This window comes from Leiobunum rupestre, chromosome 11 (genome assembly GCF_980474605.1).
Source record: "Leiobunum rupestre chromosome 11, qqLeiRupe1.1.hap1, whole genome shotgun sequence".
NCBI lineage: Eukaryota > Metazoa > Arthropoda > Arachnida > Opiliones > Sclerosomatidae > Leiobunum > Leiobunum rupestre.
Window position 1 is genome coordinate 2860291 of NC_143394.1, and position 18041 is coordinate 2878331.

Sequence of the window (18041 nt, forward strand, 5' to 3'; positions counted from 1 at the left end):
TATGAGGGGCCTTTGTGCTTTATCCGTGGATAATCTTGCTATATCCATAGATAAAAATGAAGTATGTTTACATTATGCAATAGATAGTAACTTTTAAAATGTACGAAAACTGTACATTCATTTGATAAAAATATTAATAAACAAACAAATAGATTTATCTGATAGATATGTTAGTTTGTAGCTTGGTATTTTTAAGTATAAAAAATAATTTATACGCGACGTTCTTCATTCGAAAATACGTCTCCGTGGATAACCCTCCGTAGTCATTTTATCTATAGAGACTTGGTCCTCCGTAGCTTTGGCCATGGCCGCCATTGTGGTCATATTTTTCTTACCACAGTAAAAACTATTGAAAAAAACTGTGACGTAGCACTGCCAAGTCCCTATTATTCACGTGTCAGATAATAATTGTTTGAACACTGGATATAGCGTTTATCCGTCATCCATTTGTAAAATAATCTAATGCTAAATGTAGATGTACTTCATTCGTAAAATGATTATCCAATGAACAAATTATTCGAATGTTATCTGGTTTTATCTATATACATCTTGTCCGTAATTCCGAGCCCTACATTAAAGTAGCTAATGTTATAAGTTGCGTTCGTCTCGAGTCGCGGTCGTTTCAAGTGGCGAGTTGTTTGAGAGTCGAGTGTTTCAATACTCTCGCGTTTCTGAGGTCACGCTCGTTTCGAAGAACGAGTTGTTCGAGAGTAGAGTGTTTCGATTACAGGGCGTTTCGGGTCACGCTCGTTTCGAAGGACGAGTTGTTCGAGAGTAGAGTGTTTCGATTCCAGGGCGTTTCGGGTCGCGCTCGTTTCGAACAACTCGTGCTTCGAAACGAGCGCGACCCGAAACGCCCTGGAATCGAAACACTCTACTCTCGAACAACTCGTCCTTCGAAACGAGCGCAACCCGAAACGCCCTGGAATCGAAACAGTTTACTCTCGAACAACTCGTCCTTCGAAACGAGCGCGACCCGAAACGCCCTGGAATCGAAACACTCTACTCTCGAACAACTCGATTCCAGGGCGTTTCGGGTCGCGCTCGTTTCGAAGCACGAGTTGTTCGAGAGTAGAGTGTTTCGATTCCAGGGCGTTTCGGGTCGCGCTCGTTTCGAAGGACGAGTTGTTCGAGAGTAGAGTGTTTCGATTCCAGGGCGTTTCATGTCGCGCTCGTTTCGAGGGACGAGTTGTTCGAGAATAGAGTGTTTCGCTTCTTGCGTGTTGCAAATGTTGCACGTTTCGAGTAACTTTGATGTGCAATTTATGAATTAAATACGTTTAAAATAATTCGGTTAGTGTGAAACGCGCGTTTCGAATTTTGTCCGCTTTAGCGCGCCATAGAAAAGCGGAGGGGGCAGGCTTACCTCGAAGTTGTTGCGTTAAACTCCGACCCTCGAAAAATGCGAATATTTAAATATTAACTTTGATAAAAAACTGCATAGCCTACTAGATAGATGGCTAACCACTTCCCGTAATCGGTGTACACCCTAACTGTAATGATTACGAAATCTTCTGTAATATTTCTTACTCATTCGTAATCCCGTAATCATTTGAAATCTTCGTCCTCATCTGTAAGCACCCGAAATCATTAGGAAATCACGTGTACTGATCTGTAATAACGTGTAATTATTTGTAATATCACGTTATCATCTTTAACCCCGCGTATTCATTGGCATTCTCCCGTACTCAATTACTCATCTGTAACAATTTTAAAGTTTTGGGTTGCCTGTGCAGTGTGTACTCATCGTAAGCATTCTGTACTCATCGTAATCAATCGGTATTCATCATAATCATGTCTACTCAATACTCATCGTAATCATGTGTACTCATCGTAATCATGTGTACTCATCGTAATCATGTGTACTCATCGTAATCATGTGTACTCATCGTAATCATGTGTACTCATCGTAATCATGTGTACTCATCGTAATCATGTGTACTCATCGTAATCATGTGTACTCATCGTAATCATCTGTACTTATTGCGTAATCATGTGTACTCATCTGTACTCATTCCTGATTACGTAATCGGTGTACAGGCTAACTCTTACTGGTTAGCCCCTCGACTGTCTCTTAAGCGTATCTAAGATATTTGACTTACTTGCCCGTAGTCATACGTTCTAAAAAGCCTCACTCGGTAGCGAAAAAGTGCCGAAAATTGTAAATTTTCGTTCCCTCAACCAGCCTGGCAACCCCCCACCATTTTATTGCCCAACAATTATCACCTCCATGTCTTTCTCAAAACAGTTTTTCGGGAATCAAACCGGCGGGCAAAATTTATAGTAAATTAACACACCCTTTATTCGAGAAAAATGATTTACGAAATAGAAGCAAACGTAAATGATTATTAGCTAAGCCTAAGTTTTTCTATGAATGCTAAAGATAACAATTGTTTAGTAATAAGTTATTGACTGAATGCTTAAGATAATTTATTGAAATATTAGATAAGAACTTAAGGATTTAAATTTTCTGTGTATGGTTGTGAAAAAAAAATTTAATTCAACTAGAAATGAAGAAATTTCTTACCACCGTTTTCCACCAAATAAAAATTTGAGATTAGCTTGGTTATCCAAATGCCATGTAACTCCCGTAATAAATATAAATCCCAAATATCCTCATATTTGCTCCGATCATTTTACACCCGATGATTTTGAAAGAGACATTATGTTTGAACTCATGAGTGCAAAACCTAAAATATTTTAAAAGAATACTCCGTTCGACCCGTAAACTTGCCATGGAAAGATTCCTCATGTCAGTCAACATTAGCTTTGGAGAGGAGTTCATAAGAACCGGTCTGAGAATATAAACTGAGAATATCCTGACTCGAACTGAAGCATCTGAAAATGATCTGGATATCTCAATACCAAACTGTGTTAATGAGCTTTCGGAAAAAGTACCTTGCTTGTAAGTGATATGAAATTAATACCCCCTGAATTGGCAATTAGAAAGAATTAAAGAAGTGTCCCTCCTTACTCGCTGAAGATCCCAGTCAGTCAACATTACGCTAATATCTAATTTAACAGTTATAAATGAATTGCCAAAGTATTCCTTTTCACTCGTTGATCTACGAATGTCTTTCACACAGTTCGACAGATTAATAATCAGCTAGGCTAATACCCAAGGTATTTAGTGACTTTTAAAGCCATTAATTCAGGTGGCCGGGTTACAGAGTACGCCTATTTCTAAAAATGATCTTGTGTCCCACAGTCCTTGTCACTTAAAACTCACTAAAGATAATCTCACCTGCTAACGCTTCTCAGGATTCTGATAAATTTAAAGATTTTATTCCAGTTCGTTAGCTTTTAGGCTCTGATTCCAAAAGCCCTCCTCTAGTTGGTGATAATCAATATTATAATCGGCGTAATATTTATCGAAGGTATTCATTAAGGTTCGATTCTGACTTTAGATAAATAAACAATGCTCAAGCAGTAGCCGTATCAGAAACGTCTATAAATTCTAAAATCTCTTGTTTGCCTTTTGGTTCACTTTTAAATAGTAGTCAGGGTCAGGGTGTAAATTTTTTTGTTAGTTGATTTTGGAATCGGGGAGAGTTACGAGCCATCCAAAATGAGCAAGTATGATAGCCAGGATAGAATTAACAATGCAATCCCTAAAAAGCAATGCAATTGTAATTTTAATAATGTTTTAGAAAAAAGTAATAAACTAAGAACTAGAAATCAGAAAAAAAAGGGTTGGTGATCTTTATAAAGAAGTGTTTTTGAAAACCAAAAATATAAAAAATTGCAGAGGTGAGCTAATCTCTGAACGAGTCTTAAGCAGAAAATATATTAAAAAATATAAGAATGCAATGAAACGAAATTTAGGTGTTTACTAAATGTCAAGTAAAAATACTTGTGGGAAAGAAGAAAGTTAGTTGGAGTAGTGAGGATAGCGAATGCCTCTGCCCTTAGATAATTAAACAACAGGGTATATTTATATTTGAGACAAAAATGTAAGATACCATTGCCCCATTTATTAACTGTTAAACGGTATGCCGCTGGATTAGATTTCAAATTTCATAACGGAACCTTTTTTCGACACTGGCACTCTCGATCAACTTCGATTCTTCGACTTGAGCTTGAACTGAACTCGGTAATATATTTTCATCCTTGGTTAATTATGTATTTTTTGGGATCTCAATAGTCGCCATTTTACTTAATGCCATGCTTATTGTTTTTAAGTTACTTATGATTAGTCGAGTAAACTTTTGCGGGATTTTTTTTCTTTCTGTTCAAATAAAATTGTCGTCGTCAACCTTAAAAGTCTTTGACACCAGAATTAATCCCAGATCACATTATTGAATTAATTGGGCCACTTAATTGTGTCCAACTAATAGTAAACAAGAAAATTGTATAATTGTATTACGTGAACTGTAACCATTGCCCCCACTTTTTCTATTCACACTTTACAATTTTCTCGCTTGCAATTAGTTCAATACAATTAAGTGGCGCAATAAAATCAATAGTGTGAACTGGACTAAGATTGAGAGCTCAAGTGGCGAACTTGAAGAATTATAGAGAAGAGGATTTTCTTAGTGACGGTAATGGTGTTTCATAGCGTTAAAGGAGTAGAAACTAAATCGAAAACTCGTCTGCTAACAATCGCTAAGACGTATTTTTAACGCAACTAGCGACAATAATTCCTAGATTCGGTGAAACTTGGTGGTTGAAATGTGAAATTCATTGATGCACCATATGCGCGGTATTTTATACTCCCTTTAAAGGGAATATAACCTCAGGTCATTTTTTCGGTTTTTTATGATTTTTAATTTAAACCATTTTGGCGGGAAGTCACTAAACAGCGCCAAAAATATCTAAAGTCAAAGGAGGGAGCGGGAAATGGTCGAAGTTTGGTGTTCCACACCTAAAACCTGAGGTTATATTCCCTTTAAGGCTTTTTAAGCAGAAGTAAATAATGGAAGTGGCCCCTTGGTTGGGTTTGGAGAGGTGTTACCTTTGGGAGATTGACAAGCGCTAGCGAATCACTTTCCTTTATAGAAACAACCGACGTTTCTACAAAGGTTATGGATTTTCGTTCAGTAAAACAACGGTATTTACAACGGTATCTTTGGACAAAGGTATTTATTTATTAAGGGATTTAATTATTAAAATTTAGGCAGGTAAAGTTAGTTGTTAAGTTGTCAAGTAAGTTGTGAAATAGGCAGATAATTGTCAAGTTAGTTGTGAAATAGGCAGAAAGGAAACAGCTGACGTATTTTAATTTCCGTTGCTTACTGTATTACTGTTTAACATTAACATACGAAGTGCCTACACTAATTTCAGCCAAAGAGACAATTTCCATTATGCGGGTACAAAAGGCTAGTATAGTTAATAAATTCAATTTGGCAGCCATACTCTTTCTAAAATATTTGGAAAATAAGATATTACATGTATCATTTGGGGAGACGTAAACTACTAATTTCCACTCAAAATCTCTCGAAAATTGATTAAGTTTGCGTCGTTACGCGGAAAGTCGACCGACGAAAGGCGCAAAAAACGGCCGAGGCTTATAAAACTTTTTTGAGTGAAAATGGATAGTTTACATGCCCCCAAATGATAATATTTTATTTTCCAAATTTTTTGAAACCGTAGAGTTATTTGAACCGAAAACTATGGATACGCCCTCTTTTAACAATCAAAGTCTTAAATAAAATATATTTTATCCCTTTGGAATTATTTGATTTGCTATTATAATACAACACGGAACAGAATCGACTCCCAGATTTACGCAATTTCGATTATAGCAGACGCTACAAACACAAGAAATGGCGAGGGAACGTCGGTGCCGCAGCGCCACCTAGAACAGTTTCTGTCGCGAATATTCAATTACCTTAAACTCGTTTTAATATTTACACTAAAAAACCGTAACGCTATGAGAAACCATTACCGTCACTGAGAAAATACTCTTCTGTCAAACTTTTGAAATCTGCCACTAGAAGTCTTAGGCAAGATTATCAAAAAGTCTCTCTATAAAGTAACGCGGCCTTCTAGTTTGAATGTTGGTCTTACGTCACTGTCTTTAGCTTAAAAATATGGCAAATACTTTCAGTGATTTTACTTGTGTCTAGCCCTCTCAAATAAAGTTATTTTTGACGATTTATTTGTAAACTACGCAAATCGAAAATAGTTGATTACCAAATATTTAAGCCCTATTTTATTTTTAAACTAAATTTATTTGAAATGATTAGACAAAACAGATATTTTTGACTTTTTATTTATAAACTGTTTTAATTAAAAAAATATTTTAGTATATTTATTTCAAATACTTTTATTCGATTAAATTATTTGCAACGTTATTTATAAACAACCAATAAAAAAGATTTATTTTATTCGTTATTCAACAAATGATTTTTTGCCCATCTCTGGTCGAGAGTTCGCATTATGTGAGTGCATACCAATTTGGTGAAAAGACGATGAATGATGCAACTAACAGCGATCGGACGAATACTTCCATCTTTCTTCTCGAGAGCGCATAAGGAGGCGCCATACAAAATAGAGCAGATTTGAGCGATTTGAGCAAACATTCGCCAGACACACCAGCACCCGGTCCAATTAAGTCCTTTAAGTGCTGAGGGCTCAAACAGTCTGGGCCACAGGCTGAGCCAGCCGGGAACGACTGGATCGCGGAACAAACCATGTTTTCCATCACATTAGGTCGTGGGAGGGAAGAGAGATCCTCCGCTTCGAAAGAAAAATCATCCTGGTCCTTTCCGGAAGGGTGTTTATTTTGGAGAACGTCGAAAGTTTTGGCGTCGTTAGGAGATAAAGAGTCTTCGGAAGAGATAACGCCGTCGGAGAGCTTGGCCTCAACAATTTTTCCAACATCATGTGCTTCAGTTTGATCATGACTACCATGCCGTCATGGGTAGTAGATTTAAGTTACGGGGATATAATTGTGCCGAGTAAAGATTTTAAAAGTGATGCATTTAAATTTCAATCTCGTTTTTTGGATTATTATAAACAAAAATAAATTAAAATTGGATCAAATTATGTAGTATAGTGAGAAAAGGGCTGTAAATAATTTACCAAATGAAATTATGCCATTATCCACCAAATACCCACGATAAATTGTATTAGAATGAGATATTTGAATATTAAGACTAAGAGAGAAAAAACAAGAAAACTGAAAAACTAGTCAAGTTATTTTAAATACATTTCTGGGTAATTAAGAACAAAACGTGCCTTATTTTAAAATAACTCAAAATGTTTTTATTTCATTTCGAGAACTGTTTTTTTTGTATAAAAGTGAGGACTCTCCATAGAATGATATATTTAAATATTTAGACCATAGTGAAACCCAATTTTATTTTATTTCTAAATGAACTCCCAATTTAAGTTTATTTCCAAATGAAATCCCAATTTAAGTTTATTTCCAAATGAAATCCCAATTTAATTTTATTTCTATATAAGTCCCAATTTAATTTAATTTTATATATAAAGTCTAAGTTTAATTTAATTTCTAAATAAACTCCCAATTTAAGTTTATTTCCAAATGAAATCCCAATTTAAGTTTATTTCCAAATGAAATCCCAATTTAAGTTTATTTCCAAATGAAATCCCAATTTAATTTTATTTCTATATAAGTCCCAATTTAATTTTATTTCTATAAAAAGACCCAAATTAAGTTTATTTCTATATATAGTCTCAATTTAATTGTATTTCAATAAAAAGTCCCATTTTAAGTTTATTTCTATATAAATTCCCAATTTAATTTTATTTCTATAAAAGTCCCAATTTAAGTTTATTTCTATAAAAGTCCCAATTTAAGTTTATTTCTATATAAATTCCCAATTTAATTTTATTTCTATAAAACTCCCAATTTTAGTTTATTTCTATAAAAGTCCCAATTTAAATTTATTTCTATATCAAGTTCCAATGTAATTTTTATTTCTATATAATCCCAAAATATTTATATTCAACCACTTTTTCAACGAAAAACATACAAAGTTCACGCTACGAATAAGATGACCTAAAAACACTGCGTCCACCATCAACCATTTACGTCACTCGCGCGAGAGCGAGGAGAATAAGATACATCGTCCTACATTTTTTCAGGCGATGTGCCAGAAATAATCGAGAATGATCCCTCGTGCCTATTTACGTCCTAAACGCTAGCTTAACATTTAACTTTTCAGGTTATCCTCTGTCGAAACAGATGATATCCAACCATAATAGCCTGTCTTTTTTTATCCACTTTATGGTATATTATTTAAATATTTAATTAAAATTAAAACTCCAAAATGGCGTCGGTACTGTCTTCAAGATGCCAAAATATCGCCCAAGATGATCCGTCAGTTAAGTACATTTTGGAAAGTCTTAAAAATCCGTACGACAAGGAGAGAAATCCCAATGTAATTTTACAATGCGTTTCTTTCAAGATATTTAAATGTAATCTAAGATAAATCATCGATATGCTTCCCTGGCACTTTTCAGGGTTTCGTGAACATGGGCACAGCTGTAAATGGACTTACTCTAGATTTAATAGCCGAAAAGGCAAGTTATTCTCTTTTCCTCATATTTAATTAGCATGCTTTGTTAGAAATAATTCTAATATTATTAATTAATATTATACATTATTATTTATAATATTATAGGAGCTGTTGGCTCGCGTGGCATGAAGGGCTTGCCACCACCCTCCTACGCATTGTAACCCTGCCACCTGAATTAATGGCTTTAAAAGTCGCTTGATGACTTAGGCCTAAGGTGGTGCCTTGGATATTAGCCTAGCTGATTATTATATAATAATAATAATATGTAATATTTATTTAATTATTAGAACATTATTGAAACTTTCTTTTACACAGAACATACAATTATAGTGGACTGTAAATGCAAATTCTGCGTTATTGATTAAAATATTTCTTTGTAATTTAAAGCTTAAATAACTTTCTGTCTAGGATAGGTTGTTTGTATTGCTGTTACCTACATGTAAATATTTTATTGCTTATTGTAAATGTAGTTCGCGAATGCCATTTTTTAAATTTCCTCTACTTCACGTTTTTAATTCGCTTCACAGATTCAGAGCACAATACAGTTCACTTTAAAAATAATCAAAAATAATCAGCTGGCTAATACCTAAGTCCTCTAGCGCCCTTTAAAGCCATTAATTCAGGTGGCCGGGTTATATTTCGTAGGAGGGTGGTGGCAAGTGCTTCAAGCCACACTAGCCAACAGCTCCCTAAACTTACTTTGCCTTTCCTAGTACATATTTTAGTATTTAACTCTCGTTAATGTCACGAATTCAAGGCGCAATAAGTGTAATCAGGAGATTATGTGTATACACTTGGAATGTCTAATGTTGAATTGCCACCGTGTTGCGAGTTCTAAGACGTAGTTCGTACGCTAATATTACTAATTTTTTTTTATATTTGGGGGGAATGACAATGTTGAGCGCTTCGTTCGCTCATGCTCTAAAAAATCAAATCAGTGCGGTACCTCATTGGTTCCCTTAAACTCACTCGAGATTTAATGCTCGTGTATTAAAGCAGGCGAAGAGTGCCACATAGGCTTTTGTTATTTTTTTGAGCTTGTCCTTGGGGACTCGAAGTGTGAACAGCCCGGCGTAGTCGACTGCGGAGTTAACGAATGCCCGTGCAGGATTCCCCTTGGAGATGACAAATTAACCATTAATTGGTTGGCAGTAGTGGCTTGTTGCCGAACGCATCGAACACAACAAGGAACATGGAAGCGGACTGCGTCTTATTTTCCCATGATCGAGAAACGTTGTCGAAGAACTGCGATGAGAAGCTGAGAACCGCCATGCAACTGCTTGATCAATGTGCTCGCGATTAATGACCAGGGTGGTTAGCTTGTTCCTTCTTGGCAGCAGTATTGGATGTTTTTTTGTCTCGAGATATATTTGCGTGTGCAAGGCAAACTCTTATTCTAATTATTTCATTGATATCCAGAAATGGATATAATGGTCGGAGTTGGCATTTTGATGACAGATCTTTGCTCTGACGTGGGCACTCATATTTTGCGATTTTCTTTTATTTTTGTGCTCTTCCAATCCATTGTACAAGAGCTGCTTCTCGTTCTTTTGTTGTCATCGAGCCCACGAGTCTCGCTTCTTGATTTGTTAATCACGTTGACTAGAGTACGCAGTGAAGAATATTTTGAGGGACTGGAATTGTCCATTTGACAATGAGCTGTGACTTTTCTCATAAGCTTGAATTCAAGACGGAAGTATCGCCTTTCGGTTGGTTGTTAGTCTTTAGCCACTATGAGCCATGCCACCATAATGAATGTCGTGGTAATTCATTCGCATAAAGTCTACGGGATGCGCAATCAGCAGGGTTGGTTTATCCCGAAACATGACAACAGTGTTCAGTGGGTAATTTTTATTTAGCTTCACAGACTATTGGCCACAAAGATCTTCTAGAGATGTAGTGGCTATGTTACCCAGGCCAAGACAATAGTGGAGTCCGCCCTACAGCAGACCTCGGAAATTTTATCCTTCACTGAATTTTCATTAGACACAAAGCTCCAATCTAGGTAGAGTGGTTTTCTTTAGCAGTGCAACTCTTGTTTTTGCGGTGATCAGTTGTATGAGTATTTGTCCATCATTGAAAATAGTTTTCAGAAAGACTGCGGCAGCGAATGTTTTTTCGGAAGGATCGTAGAATCCACCCCAGTTCTGTTCTTGAACATTTGATAGCGATGTATAGCGTCGTATAGTTAGCTTCTTGATCTTGGGGAGCTATGCTCTGAGCGATTGCCATTTGTCAATTAGCTGAGATGGCAGTTGCTCGTCCAATCTATTTTTAAAGTTGCCACATCTCTTGAAGCAGTATTTTTGCAAGAATAGTGATCGGCACCATTAATTAATAGTTAAAATAAAAAATTCAACTGGCGACAAATTTTTCAGCGGCAAAAATTTACAATTCCAGTTATGGAAGCTGTAGAATAGACTCCTTTAATAACAGCTTTCCAAGATATTTCTTTAAAGAAATTGAAGTTAATAACAAGTCCGCCCTGCCTTTTCCCCAAATTGATATCGTGACAGCGAGGACTTTTGACTATTGATTCCCCATTTACATTTCCTATTTCTTGGCGCAGCTTGCTCGTGGGTGTAGCTTATTTTCGTTGTCATGATAATGATAATATGTCAGCCTATGGTGGCCCCAAGATTATCTGTACAACAGAATTGTGTAGTGATTTGTTTCGTGATCTGTGACGTAGGATAATGGCATGGGGACTGTTTTAAGGTGGGGCTTAGCTTAGCCTATGACGCTACGAGAAAGCACCTAATACCGTACGATATGTCTGGCCACTACTCTTGAATATAAAAAATAGGTGCAACGATTTACCTTTCATAGGAAAGCATATATCACTGTTTGGGCTTTATAGCTGTAAAAAAATTCTATCAAGGCAAAACAACCACCCAAAAATTAGGGTAACGCATAGTTAACCCTTCTTTGGAAAATTTCGCGGGACACTTACTCAGAGTGCGTAACACTTACGTAAAGGTTCGCATACATTTCTGTTGGGGTTCTAGTAAAAGAACCAAATCGTGACCAATTAGTTGTAACTGTAGGAACATAGTTTGTAAAATAGAGATTTGTTTTATAAGTATTTTGTAAAATTAACGGTAATGATAGGATGTCCTAATCGATAATTATTGAATGTGTCGCATATTATGGCGACAATGATGACGAAAACAACAACAACAACTAGTTCTACTACTACTACAACCACAACCACCACTACTACTGCTACTACACATTTAACAATAGTCCAACTAGAATATATTTCGTGAAAAATAATAATCTTTTGAAATTGTTATGATTTGACTATAAAAGATTGCAATTATTTGACGTTACAGTTTTCGAAGATCAGGAAAATAATTTAGACCGTTATAGATTTAAATCGATTTAAATCTGAAACTATATTTCATACATCTCAAATCCACCGCTTTCTATCTGCACTGTAATAGGTTCTAGATACCATAATAATTACTGTTAGCAGTGTATGGAGTCATGTAGACAGGACACATCATCTAGTCAGAAAAGTACGAAACTTAAAAACCAATTATCGCGCGCTGGTCCTACGCCTTGGCTCCCTGAACGTGTTCACTATGATGACGAGGCAAACAGCACATATGAGATCTAATGACTTAGTCTGAAGTCGACTAAAATATTCGGTAATTATACATAAGACTCAGTAAAACTATAGCAGGCCTGTGGAATATAGGGAAGTGAGCATTGCTTACGTATGAATACAGCAAACAGTTTCTTGAGCAAAATGTTCGAATAATTAGAGACTATCAAAAATGCCTTTATTTAGACTTGGAGAGAATGGCTAGGTTGAGCCAATTTTTACCGTTGCTCCCAAACTCATTCATGGTCGACGGGTAAGCTAATTCCCTCAGAAATGCAAATCAGTGCGTTATCTCATTGGTTCCCCAAAACCAGAGTCTTCCGACGCGATTGAAGCACACGCCGGTGACGTTTTTCCTTCCCCCTCTCTGTTAGGAAATTCAAAATTATGGCCGCGGATGGCCTCAAAATATTCATTCTTGATAAATATGAATACAGTTTTGCCATTATTTAATAGATTTCGTATTAATAGAATTCTTACGTTTTTTTAAAGTTGCTGAAAGAGGATGTTTTTAAATCGGCGTTCTTGTCGGAAAATTCGGAGGAAAACTACAACATGTACGATTACTTTCAAGAGGAAGGCATTCCACGGTTATTACCCTACATGAAAATTTTATGGCTCTGATTTGAGTTTTGACTAATGTTTTGTGGTTTGCAGGCTTCGAAAGGCCGCTGCCAATTTCTTAGTGAAGTTCTTCGACGCTCAAAATGTTGATCCCGATTGTGTGAGATAATTTTTCTAACTCGCGTTAATTACTTCGATAACTAGCAGTACTACCCTATTAAAAGTTTGATTACAACGGAAATTAGCGTTAACTACTTCGATACCTATTGTACTACCCTTTAATAACTGATATTACTATCACACTAAACTTTGACTACTTCCATAACTATCTTACTATCATTAACGACTTCATAACTATCGAACTAAAATTAACGACTTCAGTAACTATCGAACTATCATTAACGTCTTCAATAACTATCGTACTATCATTAATTACTTCAATAACTATCGTACTATCATTTACGACTTCAATAACTATCGTACCATCAATAACGACTTCAATAACTATCGTACTATCATAAACGACTTCAATAACTATCGTACCATCAATAACGACTTCAATAACTATCGTACTATCATTTACGACTTCAATAACTATCGTACCATCAATAACGACTTCAATAACTATCGTACTATCATAAACGACTTCAATAACTATCGTATTATAATTACAAAATTCAATAACTATCGTACTATCATTAACGACTTCAATAATTATCTTACTATCATTAACAACTTCAATAACTATTAAACTATCATTAAGGACTTCCATAATAATAATAATCAGCTAGGCTAATACCCAAGGCACCACCTTAAGCCTTAGTCATCAAGCGACTTTTAAAGCCATTAATTCAGGTGGCCGGGTTACAATGCGTAGGAGGGTGGTGGCAAGCCCTTCACGCCACGTGAGCCAACAGCGGTAAAACAATAGCCCCGCCACCCCCTTTGCCCCCCTTTCTCGACCCCCCTTAATGTACTTTTTAAGGAGATTCCAATGGTGCGAAAATTAATCCCCGCAAAGCATTATTTAAAAAGTTAATAAAAAAATTCCCAAAGACTATACCTTGGCGGCTGACGGCGCCGCGCACTCGTGTTGGATGAGGTAGGACTGATGACGTGAACGATTCTTTAAATTCCTAGATTTTAATACTTTTTGGATAACGTAGGACTGATGACGAAAAAGAAGAAGGCTGAAATGCAAAACAGTACTAACTTTTAAGGGTTGGGATTTTTCCCCGTATTTCAACGCATTTAAGGTTTTTTTAATCATACTATGTCATATTATATGTCTTCTGTGTGATGTTGACTTATACAACGTCGAATGTATTCTAAGTAATGGCGCCTGACAGCGCGGCGCACTCACTTCGCTCGAGCGCTGGGGGCGCGCGGCGCCTCCCCAACCCCATACTAAAAAAGCTATGGGCCATCTATAACGCAACCTAGAGGACAGCACCAAGCCTGACGCATCAAGTATCGTCAACCCGATATTAATACAACTAACCTAATAATATAAATAACCTAACCTATTTTCCCCACCAAAACCCCTAAAATTCGTTGAAATACCGCGAAAATACCGAAAATAGTAAGTTAGTAATGTTTTGCATGTCCACATTTTTCTTTTTCGTCATCAGCCCCACGTTATCCAAAACGCATTAAAATCTAGGAATTTAAAGAATCGTTGAATACGGTTTGGGAAATTTTTCTTTCCTACCTATATAGAAGCCCGCCGTCATTTTAATCCTTTAACAAAAGCTTTGTTTCGGGCACCGTCATTTTAATCCTTAGACCCCACGTCTACTACAGCAGCATATTTCGAAAATATTGTGGTCCTACTGGCACCATCAGCATATTTCGCGAATATTGCAGTCCTACTGGCTCCATTACCACTCCCAATAAATAAAGGCTGATTTTCGACCGGGAAAAAACGGCGCGACGACGAGATCTCTTCGCCACGGAGTGAATTCTACGCCCCGAACCGTTCGGTTCGTACATCTTTAAATTAGAATATCTTTAAAATTAATTATTTGCGGCTTATAATTTTTGCACCATTAGATTCCCCTTAATAAGTACGTTGGTATGGTGTAACTAAAAAGTGGAATCTAGGTGGCGGGGCTATTGTTCAAAATAGCCCCAACGGCTCCTTACACTAACTATTACCGTTAGCCTCAACAAGTTTTTTAAGGAAGGGGAAATAGAAGGGCTCGGGGAAAACCCCTTTAATCAGTGGGGAGAGAACTTGCAAACTCAACGCAAAAGGAATTGTTCCGAGTTTTCACCCAGTGCCACAAGTTGGGATCAAACCGGGCTCCTCTTGCTGCGAGGCGAAAGTGCTAACCACTCCGCCACCCCACAAAGAATAACTATCGCACTATCATTAACGACTTCAATAACTATCGTACTATCATTAACGACTTCAATAACTATCGTACTATCATTAACGACTTCAATAACTATCGTACTATCATTAACGACTTCAATAACTATCGTACTATCATTAACGACTTCAATAGCTATCGTACTATCATTAAAGACTTCAATAGCTATCGTACTATCATTAAAGACTTCAATAGCTATTTTACTATCATTAATTACTTCATAAACTATGATACTATCATTAACGACTTCAATAACTATCGTACTATCATTAATTACTTCAATAACTATCGTACTATCATTAACGACTTCAATAACTATCGTACCATCAATAACGACTTCAATAACTATCGTACTATCATAAACGACTTCAATAACTATCATTCAATCATTAACGACTTTAATAGCTATTTTACTATCATTAAGGACTTCAATAACTATCATACTAACATTAACGATTTCAATAACTTTAGTACCAATGTCCATGATATAGATTACGATCGTACTTTCTATTAACGTTAAAGTTAAAAATAAAAACCACCTATGGACTATAATGCAGTTAAATTACGCCAAAAAGTATAAAAATCCATAATTTCATTTTCCACCAATATCATCTTATTTGGCTTATACCGTGTTGCTAAGTAACGCGTTTCGGATTTTTTTTATGTTTAGTCATAGCTTAGAACTTTTTTCGGTTTAGTAGTCGCAAGGCAGATTCCCCGCGCGGTACTGACGAGCTACAAATTGAAATAGGGCGAAACCAGTCTACCGTTGGAGATTCTGGCTATTTTAATTCCATTTTAATTGGTTTTTGACTAGAAGATCTATTTGGTTCGAGTTTCGCGTTTTAATTTTATTCTCGTAGACCTATTGGTTCGAGTGTTTCGTAAGTTTTATCATTACTTTAAATTTGTTAGGTTTTAACTTTTTCGCCCATTTTTAACATGGACTTTTCTACTTTTTCACGTAATTTAACTATCTATTAACGACTGCCAATTAGGGTCAGATTAATACCCTTATAGTCTTTTCAGAGGATCATTAAATGAGCAGATTTCAGTTATTTTAAACCAAGAATTAATACCGTTATATCTAGTAAACCAGGTTTAAAAATTAACTAAGGTTACTTTATTAAACTTGGTTTGATCCGAGGGGCAGGTCACTTCCTTGATTAACGACGCACCCCTCGAAAGATTAAATCCGGTTTAATCGTGATTATGTTGATTAAATCACGTTTAATCCTGATTAGAATGTTTAAATCTGATTTATTCATGATTAAATGATTAAATCTGATTAAAATGATTAAATCGTGATTAGAATTTAAAACGATAATTAGAATGATTTTATTGGTGATTGGAATGATTATAATTGTGCGTGATTAGAACGAGCGGATTAGAATAATTTAAAATAGAAAAAAATTAGTAACCATTACAATGTTACCTTAATTACTAAGCTGTGATGTTTCATCATGTTTTAAATAAAATGTGATAAGTTAATTTTTCAATCATTTCAGTGAAACACAATTGCAATAGAACCATCAATATTAATAATTAATCGTACTTTAGTTTTGATTTTAATTATAAAATCTCGATTCGACCGATTATATTGATTAAATCGTGAGTAAATGATTAAATCTAATTAAAAAGATTAAATATGATTAAAATGATTAAATCTGATTAAATCCTGATCAAGAAGATTAGATCATGATTAGAATGATTAAATCTCGTTTAAATCGTGATTGGATTGATTAAATGGTGATTAGATTTTTTATCTTTATTACCCTGATTTAATCATTTTACTATGATTAATGATAAAATACGCGAAAAAGTAGATTAGTCCATAATTAAAAGGGATAATATAGCTAAATCCTAAATAAATTTGAAGAAATTAAAAAACTTACTAATAACTCGTACCAATAGGTCCTCGAGCAAACAAAAAACGCGAATCTCGGATCAAATAGATCTTCGAGTAATAAACTACATAAAAACTAAATAAAATAGTCAGAAATTCCAACGGTAGACCTGTTGGAATTTCTGACTATTTTATTTAGATTTTATGTAGTTTATTACTCGAAGATCTATTTGATCCGAGATTCGCGTTTTTTGTTTGCTCGAAGACCTTTCTTACTATGATTAAGACGCACCCAAAATGGAAGTGACCTACCCCTCGGTTTGATCATGGATTATCAGCCTCGTCTGAGTAGGGTATTAGAGGCCTTAAGAACTTAAAACATTTTTTGTACTCGTTCAGGTCTAATTTAACAATAGCATCGCTTTACTGGATATTCCAGGGTGCAAAAATGCAAGGAGTGAAGTTGAACTAGGTTTCAGTTTTGCACTGGTATGATTCATGGTAAATCCGGCGAAGGAAAAGTTTTGTGTCAACGCCAAAATGGTTAATGGTTTATCTAATCCCGCCATAACTATCTTACGACTCCTATAACTATCGTTTTAAAGTTTTACGGATTTTGGTTTTGGCTTAATGGATTTCCCTAACTATCGTATTTTAGATAGCTAAGCATATGGGGCAGTAGCATTATACTCTGAAAACACCCTCGCATACTTACAACGAAAGTTTTTCTACTTATTATTCACAAAACCGAAATATAGATGGCAATCGTGTGTATGAAAAAGTGTCACATAATAGTTAGTGTAGGGAGCTGTTGGCTCGCGTGGCATTGTAACCCGGCCACCTGTTACTTGATCACGCACAAGCAACATTGCTTATGTGGTCGAAGGTGGTGCCTTGGGTATTAGCTCTATTTAAAAAAAAAAAAATCCAAGCCGACGAATTTTCGTTACAAAGTATGCGACGGTGAAGACTAGAATCTCTGCAGCCCCATATTCTCAGGTAAATGAAATTATTCTTACAACTACCCTGTAACGAGTTCCTTGACTATCGCCCTAAATTTTAACCACTTCTATTGTAGACAAGTTGCATAAACTAACTAACAATGTAAGTCACCATCTAGCGATACCACGAATGAGTTACGGGTGCTCGCTTCTTTA

General features: G+C 35.8%; 1 protein-coding gene across 2 annotated transcripts in view; it reads left to right on the top strand.

Moving 5' to 3' along the window:
• Positions 1–8161: 8161 nt before the first annotated feature.
• Positions 8162–18041, top strand: part of LOC149921112 (putative inactive 1-aminocyclopropane-1-carboxylate synthase-like protein 2) — a 45314-nt gene continuing 35434 nt past the window's right edge. Inside the window, exons 1-4 of one of the 2 annotated variants that reach the window (XM_090163855.1) lie at positions 8162–8351; positions 8434–8493; positions 12592–12689; positions 12757–12823. In XM_090163855.1, coding sequence (XP_090019981.1) covers positions 8241–8351; positions 8434–8493; positions 12592–12689; positions 12757–12823 — 336 coding nt within the window. In that variant the 5' untranslated portion in view covers positions 8162–8240. Of the gene's footprint in view, positions 8352–8433; positions 8494–12591; positions 12690–12756; positions 12824–17223; positions 17406–18041 lie in introns of those variants that run through there. The other variant, XM_090163856.1, reaches the window with a different exon arrangement.